At 48.1% G+C, this 17,949-nt stretch overlaps 1 protein-coding gene across 1 annotated transcript in view; it reads left to right on the forward strand.

Moving 5' to 3' along the window:
- The first annotated feature begins 1,956 nt into the window (after positions 1–1,956).
- Positions 1,957–17,949, forward strand: part of LOC126548181 (uncharacterized) — a 146,704-nt gene continuing 130,711 nt past the window's right edge. The window contains exon 1 of the mRNA XM_050196318.2: positions 1,957–2,324. Within this exon, the coding sequence (XP_050052275.1) occupies positions 2,268–2,324 (57 nt within the window). The 5' untranslated portion in view covers positions 1,957–2,267. The remainder of the gene's footprint in view (positions 2,325–17,949) is intronic.

Here is a 17,949-nt window from a genome sequence, read left to right on the forward strand (position 1 = left end):
TGCAGCCCCTGGAGGAAGGTCCTGGAGCTAAACCTCCTTGCGCTTCCTCAGCCCTTCACGGAGTTCAAAAACATATGGAGATGTAAAACAGAGATAAGAAAGAACAAAACACAATAACGGTCGACAATGCGAATATCTGGACTACTGGCCTACACTGAGGGAAGGTGAGTTCATGCTCAAAGAGAACGATTGTTTTCACTTGGCGTTCGTTGTGCTGACAGAGGCATGAGTTTCGTTTGTGTTCGAGTCGGTTGCCGACATTTGCGTTAGTGCTATATAGGCGAGGGAGACGCGGACGTTGGCAAGCTGCAGCACTTTCTGAAGCCTTCTTAATGTAAAAGACAATGAGTGGGCGCACACACGATTTTCAGCAGCTGGTCACTCAGGGCAGTCCACCACGTAAAGGGCTCGCCCATGGTCGAACGATATGTTCTTCAGAGAACGATCAAATGGTGTAACGAGGCGCAAAGTGTGAGGCAACTGACGAAGAGTCCTGGGCACATGCATATGATATGCTCAGAACACTTGGTAACAGCTTTCTCGTACATTAGCGTTACCTACTCCAATAAGGAATTAATGGGAATTTGTGAATGCCACTTTCCGCCACAGGCGAAAAAGTAGTGGTGCATCGCCGCGTAAAAAGCCTCGTCGTAAATCTAGATCGCCTAGTACATGGGAGAGTGTTAAATTAAATTATTGGGTTTTACGTGCCAAAACCACTTTCTGATTATGAGGCACGCCGTAGTGGAGGACTCCGGAAATTTTGACCACCTGGGGTTCTTTAACGTGCACCTAAATCTAAGTACACGGGTGTTTTCGCATTTCGCCCCCATCGAAATGCGGCCGCCGTGGCCGGGATTCGATCCCGCGACCTCGTGCTCAGCAGCCTAACACCATAGCCACTAAGCAACCACGGTGGGTGGGGGAGAGTTTTCTTGCTTGTAGTAGGCGTTACCAGATATTTTCAGGGAGACACAGGACAAGTTGCGATACGATCAATGAGGCATCTAGCCGTGTCCACCATTTTTTTACTTTTCGTCACGTGGCTTCCACGTCATTGCAGCAATGAAGATAGCAGTCTACCGAAGGAAAGAAGTACAAAGCGCAGCCAGCACCTCATCTAGAAAGCCTCCATTTGGAAAGGGAAAGGTGCAAAGACAAAGAGAACGTTGTCCGCGTGATATTGTTGGGAGAATTCTTGTGACGTCGTGATAACGATGATGTTCGAGGTGAGAATTTTCTGTCATTGCCTTTTTTACAACGTATTCAATGGCAATTTCAGAGCTAAGCGGGCAAGCGAAATCCAGAACGGGCACCCCGAAGTGCATACGGAAATTGCCTGCTCAAGCGCAATCATTTCCAGGACTAGACAATGCGTCGTTACTGGAGGAAGCATTAAGGAGATACGAGTACCTGAAAACAACATGATACAGCCTGTACCGCTCAATATAGGAGGATTTTATCGCTTCTTTCTTGAAAGTCGAGAAAGCGGACCATCATTGTGCTCATCGTTATGCAATATACCTTGGTGATATTTGAGCGGCCACAATGAGTATAAAATGCGGTTTCATGAAAAAAGCATTTGCCGCACTCCCGCCGAAAGATACCTTTATTCGAGTATTGATCAACGTGGCCAGAACTACTCCTTCATAGACAATAAATGCAATCTCTCGCGCTGCTTAATGCTCACACTCGAAATCACAAGCACAAAAGAACAGCATCCACAAGGAAAGAAAGGACAAACTGCGCCTTAGTTTGTCTTTTCCTCCGTTTCCGTATGTCATTCTTCCTGCGCTGTGGTTCTGTGGAGGCCGGCTACAGAATGGAACGTCGTTAGACATGAGGCACCTTCTTTTTGTGGTATTAGGACCTAACTTAATCAATAAGGAACATTCTCTTTCTCGCTCTCTATAGTTGCGCTCATCCATTTATCAAACGCAGAGGCCGCATTGCACGAGCCAGCCTGCCCCCCTCCCCCCGGTGTGGTTAAGCCTCCTCGATTGACCTGGCGTGGCTGGCCGAATCGGTGCTCGTCCACGAGTAGGTGCTGGTAGGAGGGAGGCAGGTGGTGGCATTACGGCGGCGATGCTGGACCCCGTCGGTCCGTCCTTCCTGCTAGCCGCCGCCGGCCGGCCGGAGAGAAAGGAGTGCGCGCGGCCGTGACGTGAACGGCGGCGGCAGAAGGACAACAAGCGTCGATAGAAAAGGAACCGGTTTGCTGTTGCCTCTTGTGCGCCTCAGCGGACGCTGAAACATCAGTCGCCAGTATGCCGATAGCCAGGAGGGCTTGGATCAACTGGATCGTCGCCCTGCAGGCTCTGGCGGTGAGTGAGCGACCTCACGGCACGACCCCGCGGTGGGCCCGGCATCGAGACCAGGCCTCTGGTGCCGCCCCCATGCCCGGGGCCGTCCGCGCCGCGTCGCACGCCGTGCAGTACGCACGCACGCACGTCTGCGCTTCATCTGCGATCCGTGCTTCCCATCCCTTAACGCAGCCGCACACGAGGAAAAGCGCAGGAAGGCTGCAAGCGCTGGCAGGGATTCTGTGTTTTGTTTCTTGCCTTGCGTTGGACGCGCGCGCCTGCGCGCGCGCTTCGAAGCTATGTAATGGGCAGTTGAACTTGACATTGCGAGGCCGTCGCGAGGGGCTCCTCGCTTACAGCTGGGCGGGCAGGCTCAATTTGGCTGCAGCGCTACGCCTGTCGTCATCATCTGGCGTCGTCAATTCGACGATTCCACGGAACCTTCCTAGATTACCCACATAGTTGAAAGATTTTGCCTTGGTGTTGTGGTGATTGGCTACGAGGCTGTTGGCTTCACGTCTGTCTCGAGTTTCGCATGCGTTCGCATAACATGGAAGGAACGTGTTCCGTTTTATTTTAACCTTCGAGCCGGTTGAGCGTCTGGCCTTGCAGCAATGGCTCGAGGTAATTCCCCAACTGGTTTCTTCTTAATATTCGCGAAGAAATGCATTGAATCAAAAATCACGACAGTTATGTGTACCGCTATACTTACCAAGTGTAATTATATCGCTCACAAGAGCCAGCTATAGTGCTTTGTAGTGCATATCTCACCCACGATTGTTTTGAAGTGCACAACAAAGGACCTCCGTAAATACTTGTCGTTATTAAGAGCAATGCAATCAATCATGTTGGGGCACACGCTATAAGCATGTGCCCATAGCCGACTGGTACGGTGTGTACTGCCTCATCTTAATGGGAAGCTTTTCTTCACAGTAAGCTAGTCGCGAGGCCTTCCTTAATGTTAGCTAGTTATCTTCCTGCGTTGATGTCCAAATGGATATAGAACTGTCGCTTTATTGACCTATGAAAAGCAACACCCTGAATTAATTTTGTGTTTACTTGCTTACCGGTGCCTGCTATATAATTTTTTATCCTTCATACTGGGCTCTTTCTCTATAGCATTTAACGTTTTTCACTCGCTTTGCTGTATCCGCCGTGGTAGCTTAATGGCTCTGATGTTGAGCTGCTGACCGCGGAGCAACGCAAATTCCGAACGCGGCCGGCGCGTTTCATTGGGGGCAAAATGCGAAACGCTTCTTTACTTAGATTTGTATACAAGTTAAGCAGCGCCAGATGATCACAATTAATTTGGAGTCTCCACTACAGTGTGCCTCATAATCATATCGTGGTTTTGGCACGTAGAACCCCCGAATATTCTTTTCCTTTGCTGAATGGTGTTCTTATTGCCAGAAGACTCCTACTGAAGTCTTTATACTATTATTTACCTTCACAAAATTTTGGCGCATCATCCGTGGCGGTATATCAATTCGCATAGAGAAATTTAAAGTTGCATAAAATCTTCAATGGCAACGATTGCCATTGAAGACACCTAAGGCGACACCTAAGTGAGACTTCTCTGTCCGTCGCGCTCAAAATTATTTTCTCCTCTAAGTTGTAGTCTTTACGCACTGGCACACTGTTAGCACCAAAAAAGAGGTCCTTTTAAGGCTGTTCGTAGATTATAGGTACCAGCGTCATCCGAAAGAACACAGTGCAAGCAGAGGCACGCACAGGAGAGAGAACGCTTTTGCGCTGCATTCCTTGAGATAAACTTATCAACAACTAGCCCTGAACGCCAGCTCAGTTAGATATCAGCTACCGAACAAAGACTGTTGTTCGTTGCCAACTCGAATCGACTGTTTCCATTGCAAAGACATGAGGAAAAAAAAAGCTAAACATTTACAAATGATATTTCCTCATCGTTGACGCTGTCTTTCGTTGCGCTGGCAGCGCGAAAAACAGGAACATCGCCTCCAAGGCGACGCATTCGGCATAGTCGGACGCTGGTATAGGCCCATGCTCGACGCGCTCGTAACGCGGCGAGCACGCTGAAGGCCGAAGGAGATAGCGACTTCACTGCCAGAAAGTGCCTTCATTTATAACGGGTGTTCGCCATCGGCACACAGCCGTGACGAAGCATCGTTCACGGGAACTCCGCGTGCAATCATTATTCTCCCCGACCGCCAAGACGACGCTTTGTCTCGTTTTTATCTGTCGCGCGAACACTCCACTAGTAGTGCCAGTGCCTACGAGCGAAACGGTTTGAAACACCATGCGTAGAATTCAACGTCAGTTGTCCTTCAAGAAGGAAATAGCTAAAAAGATTTTTTTTTTCTTTTTGTACACTACACGTATAAAAAAAATTCGGGAGACCTGTTGACGCGCTCATGAAAAATCAGTTCCGCGTAGAGGAAGGTTCATAAGGGAAAAAAAATCACGCAGAAACTACTGTGTGAGTTATCTAAGTATGCGTAAGCATTGTGCCCCTTGCTCATCTTCACGCAGCCCGGTTGTCATTATCGATGTGATGAAACTTGATCCGACCAGTATGAAACAACAGCACTGTGGCGACACGAACTGCTGCGGACGACGGCGCCATTAAAGTGAATCGATGACGCAAGCAAACTACTGCAGGTGGCGGCGCCAGGTATGCTGATGGCGTTCCGATCACTATAAGCTGTTATCGCTCCGTATCGCCTTATCCATCCGCGTCGAACCACTATCAACCGTCATCAAGCGTACTCCGGCGGCGGCTGCGTATGGCGCGGTTGCGCGGGCCCTACCTTGAAAGCGATCTGCGATGCAGACAGAGTACGGCGAGTGCTGATAGCTTCGTGTGCGCTGTGTTCTTGCTGCTTAGTTTTCGCTGAAGCGAGAGGGAGCACTAAGGTCAATTCGCTCGCTGCTTCGGGCCCTGTCGTGAAAACGATCGTCTTACCCGACAGACAGACGAACGGACGGGTTTCCTCGTTTCTTAGGCATAGAAATGCTTACGCATTTCAGATTGTTGTCCACGGGCTGTATAGCTCGAAGGTTAGCTCATGTGCTAAAGCGACCGGGGTACTGGAAACGCGCTCGTCCCGGCTTCGATCCCCGGACCAGGCCGCATTTTTCTTGAACTGCAAAGCTTTCTTTCTTACAAACCGGCCGGCGTTTTCTATGTGGCATCGTGCTACATTTGAGCAGATGACAATATTTCCCTTTCACGCTACTCTATTTATGTTTAGTGGGCGTATTTGCCTGCGTCGCGCACTAGTGCGATGACAGTTTCCCTGACTCCCCGTTCGTGCACTCTGTCTCTCTTTATTACTGCTGTTTTCTTCAGTGGGATTTGTTGGTAATATTTCAGTTTTGTATTCATCGGTCTTCTTTATCTGTATTGTGTGTCAATCGTCTGTCATATTTTTATTTATTTAATGGCGCCGTTACTAGTCTCTGCGACGCACAAAATCTGGCAAGAAATATACTCAGTGCCTCGTCCTGCCGCACTGCCTAAGTCAGTTATGAATAATTTAGCTTTATTGACACTCAAACACTTATTTATTTATTTATTCACTTATCGTACCCTCAGGGCCATATTTCATTAAAGAGAGGAGTGTTTATAGTACTGTTTTAATCACTACTGGAACACTGCTATAACGCAGCAGGGAAATTACGGCTATGTGCCGTAAATGCGCATGTTACTAGAAAGGAGTACTCTCTCGATATTGCCAACTGAAAATTGTTAAAATTCGGTCGATCTTTCGACATCTCTTTATTTTTTAATGCTAGCCATTGGGCTTCGCTATTACACTGCAATCAAGTTCGACTGATGGCCGAAGGGACAATGTCTAGAATTCCTGGACGTCATCATTATCATCATCATCATCAGCCTATTTTATGTTCGCTGCAGGCCGAAGGCCTCTCCCTGCGATCTTCAATTACCCCTGTCGTGCGCCAACCAATTCCAGCTAGCGCATGCGAATTTCTTAATTTCATCACCCCACCTAGTCTTTTGCCGTCCTCGAATAGGCTTCCCTTCTCTTGGCGCCCATTCCGTAACCCTAATTGTCCACCGGTTATCTAATCTACGCATTACATGCCCTGATGAGCTCCATTTCTTTATCTTAATGTCAATTAGAATGCCGGCTATGCCTGTTTGCTCTCTAATCCACACCACTCTTCTCCTATCTCTTAACGTTACGCGTAACTTTCTTCCTAGCATTGCTCATTGCGCGGTCCTTAACTTGTTTTCGAGTTTCGTTGTCAGTCTCCAAGTTTCTGCCCCATATGTCCGCACCGGTAGAATGCACTGATTGTACACCTTTCTTTTTAATGATAATGCTTAGCTTCCAATCAGGATCTGACAATGTCTGCCGAATGCGCTCCAACCCATTTTTATACTTCTGTAAATTTCCTTCTCATGATCAGGGTCCCCTGTGAATAATTGACCTAGGTAAACGTACTCCTTCACAGACTATAGAGGCTGACTGGCGATCCTGAACTCTTCTTCCCTTGCCCGGTTATTGATCATTATGTTTTTCCTCTCCATATTAATCTTCAACCCCACTCTCATACTCTCTCTGTTAAGGTCCTCAATCCTTTGTTGTAACCCGTCCCCAGTGTTGCTGAAAATGACAATGTCATCTGCAAATTGAAGGTTGCTGAGATATTCGCCGTTGGTCCTTACTCCTAAGCCTTCCCAGTTTAATAGTGTTACGAATGATGTTTATTTACAGGGTGAAACGATATCCGAGATGGAAGCTACAGGCTAGGCCCAGCCGGCGCAGAGTACCCCGAGATCACGCGCGCACCCTACTTCTTCTTACTCTGCCTTAGTCGCGCAGTGCTGCGACATTTTCCCCGGGGGCAGACGAAGCTCGCTGAGCGAGTTAAAGGGACCTGTGATTGTGCTGCTTGAGTCTGGCCACGTGAACAACTTGCGTCGCACGTGAACGCCGATTACTTGCCGTCACTTTGGCGACGACATAGTTCACATCACTCAAGCGGCTGAGTATAACGAATGGTCCCGTGTAAGTGGCGAGAAACTTGCGGTACAATCCCTTTTTGCGAACAGGTGTCCACAACCAAACATAATCACTGGGAGTAAAGCTGACGGGGATATGCCGCGCATCATAGCGAATCTTGCTGTTGCCTTGTGAGGACAACGTCCTAAGATGCGCCAGTCGACGTGCTTCCTCAGCACGACACAGAGTTTGGGCGATGCAAATATCTTCTTGGCACGATAAAGGTAGAATAGTGTCCAGAAAGCTCTGGGGAGCGCGTGCGTACAGCAGAAAGAACGGCGCATATCCAGTAACTTCGTGCTTGGCACTATTGTACGCGTACGTTACAAAAGGTAAGACGGCGTCCCAATTCTTGTGGTCAGCAGCGACATACATTGATAACATGTTGGTAAGGGTTCGATTCGTCCGCTCCGTGATGCCATTGGTTTGCGGGTGGTAAGGAGTGGAATGCCGATATGCAGAACCACAAAGCCGTAAAAGTTCTTCAACGACGTCGGCGGTGAATTGCCGTCCACGGTCACTGATGACAACCCGGGGAGCGCCGTGACGGAGTATGACGTGGTGCAACAAAAATGAAGAAACATCTGCTGCAGTGGCGGATGGAAGTGCCGCCGTTTCCGTGTAGCGAGTAAGATAGTCTACGCATACAATAATCCAGCGGTAGCCAGCTGACGTCTTTGGGAGCGGGCCAAGCAAGTCGATGCCGACTTTTTCAAAGGGTAGCGTCGGTGGCCTAACTGGTTGTAAATAGCCTGCTGGGGTCGTCGTCGTTTGCTTGTGGCGCTGGCAAACAGTACAGCTGGCGACATACTGTTTCGTTGTTTTCCAGAGCTTGGGCCAGAAAAATCTCTGTCTAAGTCGGTGTAGTGCGCGTGCAAATGCAAGGTGCCCGGACGTGATATCGTCATGCATGGAACGAAGGACAGCAGGGCGCAGATTTTTGGGCACAACTAGAAGCAATGGGGGACCATCCGCCGAGTAATTTTTTTTGCACAGCAAACCCTTACGAAAAGTAAACGGTGTTGTTCCTGCTGGCTCACGTGCAGCTGCCCGTAGGAATTTCAAGGTAGGGTCGTAACGTTGCTCGCTCTCGAAGGTACGCAGGTCTGGAAAGTCGGAAGAGATGGAAACTAGGTAGTCATCGAAGTCATCATCCTCAGCTTTAGTGTGAGGCGAAGGGAGACGGGCTAGGCAATCAGCATTCGTGTGACAGCGCCCGCTCTTGTAGTTAACGGAAAAGCTGTACTCTTGAAGGCGCAAAGCCCAGCGGGCCAACCGACCAGACGGGTCACGCAGCCCAACCAGCCAACAGAGTGAATGATGGTCAGTCACTATCGTGAATGCGCGGCCATGTAATATACGGACGAAACTTCTGAATGGCGAATACGACTGCTAGGCACTCGAGTTCAGTAACGGTGTAGTTTGTCTCCGCTTTTGTAAGTGTCCGACTAGCGTAGGCAATTACATGCTCACGGCCATCGCAGAGTTGAACAAGCACAGCGCCAACACCCGCACCGCTGGCGTCAGTGTGCAGCTCAGTTGACGCCTCCGGATCAAAATGCCGCAGTACCGGTCCAGAAGTCAACAAAAATTTCAGCTGTTGAAACGCCGACTCACAGTCAGCAGTCCACAAGTATGGGGTATCTTTGTGAAGGATATACGTGAGGGGAGAGGCAAGCTGTGCGAAATTCTTGATAAAGCGCCGGAAATATGAGCAGAGGCCCAAAAAGCTTCGCAGATCTTTCACCGTTTGTGGCTGTTGGAAGTCGCGAACCGCTGTTATCTTGTCAGGGTCTGGTCGTATGCCGTCTTTGTCGACCAGAAAGCCTAGTACGAGGGCTTGACGCTCACCGAAATGACATTTCTTCGAGTTTAAAATAAGGCCAGCTTGCTGGATACAGTCAAGAACGATCGACAGGCGCTGATTGTGCTCGTGAAATGTCCGGCCGTAGATAATGACGTCGTCTAAATAGCACATGCAAATTTCCCATTTGAGTCCGCGGAGCACGGTATCCATAAATCGCTCGAATGTCGCTGGAGCGTTGCATAAGCCAAAGGGCATAACGTTGAACTCAAAGAGACCATCAGGTGTCACGAAGGCTGTCTTCTCCTTGTCTGAGGGGTGCATGGGGATTTGCCAATATCCTGATCGTAAATCAACAGAAGAGAAATACGACGCGGAGTGGAGGCAGTCGACGGCGCCATCTATTCGTGGTAGGGGGTACACGTCTTTCTTTGTGACGGTGTTTAGGCGGCGATAGTCCACACAGAATCTCCATGAGTTGTCTTTTTTCTTCACTAGGATCACAGGAGCAGCCCAAGGGCTACATGATTCCTGGATCACTCCTTTCTGTAACATTTCTTCGACCTGCTCGGCGATGACTTTCTTTCTGAAGGTGAAACGCGGTAGGGCTTCTGACGAATTGGCGTTGCTTGCCCTGTATGGATGCAGTGTTGCATACGAGACGCCGGTGGTGTATGGGACGCTCGTTGGCCTTGAGCAAAATCAAACACTGTGGCGTAGCGAGCGAGCGCAGCTTCCAGCAGACACTGCTCACTAGAAGACAGCGACTTGTTAATCATGCGCTTAAAGTCAGCAGAATTATCATGGTTGGAATTGGGGTTGAATTTCTTTTCGGCAGTTGACATTTCGACCGTTCCGACGCTGACAATGGCTTGCTCATCAAAACTTGCCAGTTTAAGTCCTAGCGGCAATGTTATGGATTGGGTCGAAACGTTCACTGTCCACAAACGAGTACAGCCATCAGTGGTGACAACGAGGGAGCGAGGGACTATCGCATTTTTCTTGAACGCATTGTTATAGTCGGGCTCGGCTAAACCACAACAAGAACCTGTACGAGGGCGAGAAGTATTCACAGGTACAAACATTGCAGTCTGAGGGGCCAAACACACATCTTGTGAGACGGAGAGAACGTCGGCGGCATCACTGGTGCTATCTGTCATTGAAGTTCGTGCGTCGCGGCGAAGAGAAATCGCGTCACTTCCACAATCCAAAGTTGCCCCCCACTCACGCAAGAAATCAATTCCTAAAATAATGTCATGCGTTGTACGTTCAAGCACAGTAAATTCACTTCGAAATGTCTGGTTCCCTATCGTAACTGAAACAGAACAGACCCCAAGTGGGCGTTACATTTCCCCACCAACTCCACGAAAGGTAGCGTTCCGATCCCAAGAAAACATAACTTTTTGTCCAAGACGATTTTTGAAGGACAGGCTCATAACAGAAACTGCCGCACCGGTGTCAACTAAAGCAAAAGCACTCACATTGTCAACTAAAACGCACACTTTGTTTTTAAACAATTTTACACAAGGGGGTCTTGATGAAGATGAACATATTGCGGCCTCACCCCCGTCGGTCGCACCAGCTAGTTTCCCAGCGGCGGCGGTGATAACGAGCGACGACGAGGTGATGGAGAGCGTCGTTGTCGTGTCGGTGGTGGTGTCAGGCTGCGATCGGAAACGGGGGAGTCACTGCGATTCGCGCGTCCCTGCTGCAGCCGCTGAAAGGAACTGGGATACGGCCAGGGCTCGTCAGCGGTCACGCGGGGTGTGTAGGAATTAAACCGTGGAGCACGCTGCTGGCGGCGGTGGCAATACCTAGCAATGTGTCCAGGCACACCGCAGCTGTAGCAAATGCGGGAGTCGCGGCTTGTCGCGGGTGACAGCGGTGACGTGGGTGTTATGGGTGGAAACGTACTCTCAGGCTGGTTGTAGGAGGGAGGAGCCCGCGAAACAAATCGTTGTTGTGCATCTTGTCGGCGTCCCAGACTTGTCGGTTGCGGTGGCAAGTTGCTGCTCTCCGTACGATCAGCATAGGTCCTGCGAGGTTCTCGGTAACTCTGAGGTGCCCAGGTGGCCGGTCGCACACGAGAGCGATGATCAAATGCACACTGATGGCACACATGAGCGTCGTCAACAACTTTAAGGCGTTCAAGCTCTTCTTTAACCACTTGCCGAATCACCGAGGAGATGTCGTCGTGGTTTGGGACGGACACACTTGCAATAGTAGTAACGTTGTCCAAGCGTCCGAACTTTGGCCCAATCCTTCTCATTTTCAGCGCTTCAAACGCCCGGCAGTGTTTCCTCAGATCAGACGGAGTACTAAGATCTTCCTTCGTTATAAGAAAATTATAAACATCTTCAGCGATTCCTTTAAGCAGATGTCCTACTTTGTCTTCGTCTGTCATGGTAGCGCTGACGATTCCGCATAATTTCAGAACAGCCTCTATGTACGTTGTACACGTTTCGCCAGGTAATTGAGCTCGTCGGGAAAGCGTCTGCTCAGCCTTCTTTTTCTTAGAGACCGGGTCCCCGAAGCGCTTGGTGAATTCTTCTACAAAATTGTCCCAGCTTGTCAGAACGCTCTCGTGGTTTTCAAACCAGAGGAGCGCGGTTCCAGCGAGAAGAAAAACCACGTTATCGAGCTGCTTCGTAGTGCTCCAGTGGTTGTGGCGACTCACTCTGTTGTAGTGTTTAAGCCAGTAGTCGACGTCTTCGTTCGCCTTCCCCGAAAAGGTGGGTGGCTCTCGCAGCGGTGTCCAGTAGCCAGCCTGACCTGCGTGATTGCTGTCTGGTCCGCCACAGGTGGGGTCGTCACTGCCTTCTCCGGAATCGTCCATGTCTGCTGCTTGTTTGTGGTCGTAAACCGGCCAAGCGCCTACTCTGTCGGACAGTTGGTAGAGCTGGGTCGTCCAGGATCGTCCAAGATTTACCCCGCACCTACACCGAAGATGTTACGAATGATGTTTATTTACAGGGTGAAACGATCTCTGAGATGGAAGCTACAGGCTAGGCCCAGCCGGCGCAGAGTACCCCGAGATCACGCGCGCACCCTACTTCTTCTTACTCTGCCTCAGTCGCGCAGTGCTGCGACAATAGCTTGAATACTTCTTCCAAGCACGCAGTGATTGAAGCACGCAGAGATTGTGTCTACTTGTCTGACCCCTTTCTTTTTAGGTACCTTCCTACATTTCTTGTGGAGAATTAAAGTAGCTGCGGAATCTCTGAAGATACTTTCCAAGGTATTTATGTAAGCGTCCTGTACTCCTTGATTACGTAATGCCTCTATGACTGCTCGTATCTCTACTGAATCAAATGCCTTTTCGTAATCAATGAAAGCCATATAGAGAGGCCGATTGTACTGTGCGGATTTCTCGATTACCTGCATGATGCCATGGATGTGATCCATTGTAGAGTATCCCTTCCTGAAACCTGCCTGTTCCCTTGGTTGACTAGAGTCCAGTGTTGCCCTTATTCTATTGGAGATTATCTTGGTGAATATTTTATGAAGTATTGGAAGTAAGCTAATGGGCCTATAATTTTTCAATTCTTTAACGTCTCCGTTTTTGTGGTTTAGTATAATGTTGGCATTCTTCCAGTTCTCTGGGACCCTCGAAGTCGATAGACAGTTCGTATAAAGGGCCACCAGTTTTTCAAGCATTATGTCTCCTCCATCTTTGAATAAATCGACTGGTGGTCCATCTTCTCCTGCCACTTTTCCCTGTTTCATGTCTTGCAAGGCCCTTCTAACTTCATCGCTAGTTATAGAAGGAGCCTCTGTAACCTGTTCATTGCAACTTCGATTGGAGGTATCGTGGCTGCTTTGGCTACTGTACAGGTCAGTATGGAATTCTTCCGCCGCTTTTACTCTGTCTTCGACATTGCTGATGATATTACCCTGCTTGCCTTTCAGTACATACATCTTGGTTTGTCCGATGCCAAGTTTCCTTCTCAGTGATTTCAGGCTGCGTCCATTTTTTACGGCTTCTACATTCTTTCTCACGTTGTAATTTCGAATATCACTTATTTTCGCCTTGTTGATCAGTTTCGATAGCTCCGCGAATTCTATCTTATCTCTTCAGTTGGACACTTTCATTCTTTGTCCCTTCTTTATTAGGTCCTTCGTTGCTTGAGAGAGCTTACCTCCCGATTCCCTTGGTGCGTTAGCTTCCACTTCAATTGCTGCTTCTGAAGCCAGCCTAGCTACGGTTTCATTCATTTTTGCCTCAATGTCATCTTCATCTCTCTTTTCTAAGGCTGCATATTTGTAAGTGCCAACCTCAATTGGTATGCTTTTACCGTTACTGCGTCTAGGTTGGCTTGTTTCTTCTTGACCAAGTTTACTCTTTCTCTCTTTAAATTGAGGTGATTCCTAGACCTCACTAACCTATGATCACTGCACTTTACCCTACCTATCAGTTCTACATCCTGCACTATGCTGGGATCAGCAGAAGATATGAAGCCAATTTTATTTCTTGTTTCACCATTAGGACTTTCCCAGGTCCACTTTCTGTTGCTACGCTTCCTGAAAAAGGTGTTCAATATTGGAAGCTTATATCTTTCTGCGAATTCTACCGGCATCTCTCCTCTGGCGTTCCTAGAATCGACGGCGTAGTTGCCAATTGCTTGTTCACCAGCCTGCTCTTTCCCCACTTTTGCGTTGATGTCGCCCATTACTACAGTATACTAAGTTTGCACTTTTCTCATCACTAATTAAACAACCTCATAAAACTGTTCTATTTCTTCTTCATCCTGACTGGAGCTTGGAGCGTAGGTTTGTACTCCTTTAATTCTATACCTCCTATTCATCTTTATTTCCTATTCAGAGCCGGACAGGGATAATTGGAGACCGCAGGGAGAGGCCTTCGTCCTGCAGTGGACATAAATAGGCTGATGATGATGATTACTCTGTCATTAATGCTGTGGAGTTCGTCAATGTTGCCCGCTATGTCCTTATCGATTAGGAATCCTGCTCCGAATTTCTTCTTATCTGATAGTCCTCTATAGCAGAGCACGTGTCCATTTGTCAGCACTGTATCAGCCTTACCAGTTCTTTTAACCTTACTAAGGCCAATAATATCCCAAACAATGCCTAGTAGTTCCTCAAAAGAGTCCTACTAGGCCAGCTTCACTCGAGAGGGTTCGGGTGTTAAACGTTGCAAGGGTTAGTTTCCATTGGGGCCTGTCCGGGTCCAGAGATTCTTAGCACCCTCTTCTGCTTACAAGCCTGACCACCGCCTTGGTCAGGTGCTCCGCAGCTGCTGGGGACTGAGGGCCATTGGTTAATCGAATGAGCCCTTTGGGAGAGAGTGGCCGAATACTGCACCAGGGAAGCCAATTTCTGTTCTGATGTGGGAGTGTCTTGTTGAAGTTTAGTGGGTCTTCCTAATTTGGTTGTGCCTGGATTAGTATAACCTCACTTGCTTTCGGCGTTCTTGCCGGTGTCAGGCGCCACTCCAAGCCTGGAGATGTAGTGTACTGGGAAAGGCGAATTCGAGCTATCCACCCTCTGAAGAAACAAAAAGCGAGGATTCGAACTCATGACTGTGGCAACTGGGCATCCAAGCTAGCTCAGTCAGATAACCCTGCGGGCTTTCAGGCCACCCTATGTCGGAGAATTCCAGCCCAAGGGATCCTACGTGCTTGAAAACATGCTTGAATTATCCGCGATATATGGGTTTGCTGATAGCAAGAGGTGGCATAACATAGTATTTCTCAATGGTTCTAACATCGTGGTTTCGGTGTCTTCCGTATGCAAGCGTTCATGAACGCAGCTAGATACAGGGCATACTTTCGGCGAATTTGAACAGAACTTAAAACGAGTATGGAAAAAGAGAGAAAAAAATGTAACTTTCAGCGCCTACCGGCAATTCACGAGTTGCGTATGGACGCAGGTATACCACACAGCTTACGGTCGCGTCTGTCTGTCTCATGCATCAGAGAAGTCTTTCCGAACAAGAGGGAATTGATACTGGTGCGCCGCAGAAGGCTGAGACGTCGGGTGTCAAGAGGGTGCATTGGCAGAGACTTTCGCTCAAAGGGCAAATCCTCAGAGTGAGACGGGCAGCCAGAACAATATGGTTCTGAGCCGCACGTAAAATAGGCGACCTTGGAAGCGGCCTTGCTCTATGGTTGGACAGCGCTTATACGATGCCTCCTTTAAGCTACAGCGAACGTGTCTGCGATCAGTTAGAGATTGTTTGCACACTTCGCGCGGGAAAGCTATTGACGTCCCTTTTGCCGCCGCACTTGCAATACTTGCACTTTAGCAGTTGCGAATACACGCTCGTGATCTACGGGAACACAAACGGAAACACGCGAAAACGAATATAAATGCAAATGTAGAAGAAATAAATGGACGCAAACTCCGACTGTTCTTGAGGTGATGAAAATCTGTGTGTTACCTTTACAACTGATGTCGCTAGGTTATCGTTCGTTATTGTTTGCGTGATACTGCAAACCTTCTCATCACTTTTCTCTCTTCCTTTTGCGCGACAATTTTTTTTTTCTTTTTTCTTTTTTGGGGGAGGGGGGGTCCGATAACAAATAGTTTGTCAAACATGGCGGCACCTGTGGTGTGAATTGTTCTAATGGCTGTGCTCTCGTTATTGTTGACGCGCAATAAGTCACTAATTAAGCTTTCGCCTTCTCACAACTCACCTGAATGGCAACCTATGAGCGGCCAGCCTGTTGAGTTTCTCAGATCGTTCGGTGATTCTGGCGTCCGCAGGCCTGGCGAATCGCGCAGACGTATATGGCAGAAATGACACTTTCGGGCTAATTGTCTTGTTTTGTACAGGTTTTACACCAGGTCCACTTACGTTTTATTTCCTTTTCTTTTTTAATGCATGTTATTTAGGTCAATTGACGCCTTTTGGCGGCACCGACAGCTTCTCTTCTCATAGAACAAGTATGTACTAAATATTACATAACAAGCCAACATTTAACGAAACAAAGGTAGCAACCAAAAAGGCAGACAGTCTGGTGAAGCAAATGCACAGAAACAGTTCCCCGCACATATCACATGAAGAAGGAATTTCAACATTAGGTCTCCTCACATAATTGTAGAAGGGACAACTTACAACACATGAGAACGGAAAGACAGCTCAAATACAATAAATATTATGTCAACATATTTCATATAAGACACCCAAGAAAGTAAAGTCAGTTGTCATGCATTAAAACAGAAAACACATTGTCAGATCACAGTAAATCTAATGGTTACGGGCAGGGAAAAAAAGAAAATGCAATCAGAGATTTCCAACAATATTACTATCTTCTAGAAATCTTTGGAGTGCCTTTGTAATGTATCTGTCGGCCATGGGCCTAGGATATGGTTATGGGCCTGCGATCTATTGCCATTATGGTGCGTATCAGATGGCGTCTTGTAGTATTATAGTCGTCTGGTAACACAGCGTGTTTGTCATGATACGTATCGCTATCATGAATCGGAGTGGCTATGTCTGGTCGCAGATGGACTCTACGCAGGTGCGCTTTACGCAGGTGCGCTCAACAAGCGCTTTAAGCTCACGCATGCGCACGCCTTTTTGCACGTTCTGCCTTCTTGCATTTCTTTCGTCTTTCCAGCCTTGTGCTCTCCGTCGTTGTCATAACCATCAGTTATACATATTGCGTCATGCAAAATTTGCGCTTGAGTCTTCAGCCCTCTTTGTGCGTCTGTGCGTGGCTTTGGGCTTTCAGTATCGCTCACATTGGCCGTCTTCAATAGTGAGGCAAAGGATTTACAGCAAAGCTGTTAGCTTGTCGGTCATCAGCATTTTTCGTGTCCGTCCGTGAACAAAAATTATCATCAGCAGCCATGGCTCATACCCACCTAAGCAAGCAAAAATGCAATGGCTCATCGACCTCGAAATGTAGAGGCTACAAGCACTCAGCAAAGTGAAGCGAACAGTGCATACATTCATTGGAATTGCGCATACAACGTAAAGAACAGCGTACGCTTCAATAAAGAACAAGCTCAAAACAAGCATCTATCATCATGAACAATGGCTCATACCCCCGTAAGCAAGCAAAAAATACAATGGCTCTTACCCGCGTCTTGCACAGGCTACAAGCGCTCAGCGAAGGGAAGCGAGCAGTGCATACATTCATTAAAATCACCCGTACAACACACAGAACAAGATACGTTTCAATAAAAAACAAGCTCAAAACAAGCATCCGAACCATCAATAAAGCATTGCATACCCCCCTCAGCAGTTTCAGTGTTGGTTTTGCGACAGCTTCGCTGGGCATCGACTTTCGTAGGGCCGGCATCGCGAGTCACCTTTTCTGTTCCTTAAGTTGCTGGCGTCCTCGCTAGTAGGTTCGATTTGGTCGACTGAAAATAAAGGCCGGCACGTAGCGAAGTGTTTCATTGCGAAGTGGTTCTTCTCAAACGTTTTCTTTAAGAGCACGAGCAAGAGAACAAGAGTGAGGGAAAAAGTCAAAGGTAGTTTTGCCATCAAAGAACGCCAGTTAGTCATTTTTAGGCTCAATATCAAATACTGCAGGCGTGGCTGCTTGCCCGCCCAGGTAACACAGTAACACTGCTATAAAGAAAGGTACACAGCGAGTTGCATGGGAACATTTCGCAGATTTGTGACTGCAAGTGCGCCTCAGACGAGTACACGAATATCTAAAGGCACGTTACGTCCGCCTATAAACGGGCCTTTAGTATTAAAGTAAGCGTGTGCGTTATGCTCATTAACTATCATTCTACCTTTCTTTCATTAATGAGCTGGTTTAAGGTTACGGGATATTGATGCTAAACGCTGGTGATGTCGCTTTGTCAACGAAGCAAGTAACCCAATGCAAATTGTAAAAAAGGAGGAACGATACAT

The sequence above is a fragment of the Dermacentor andersoni genome, chromosome 1 (genome assembly GCF_023375885.2).
Source record: "Dermacentor andersoni chromosome 1, qqDerAnde1_hic_scaffold, whole genome shotgun sequence".
NCBI classification, from domain to species: domain Eukaryota; kingdom Metazoa; phylum Arthropoda; class Arachnida; order Ixodida; family Ixodidae; genus Dermacentor; species Dermacentor andersoni.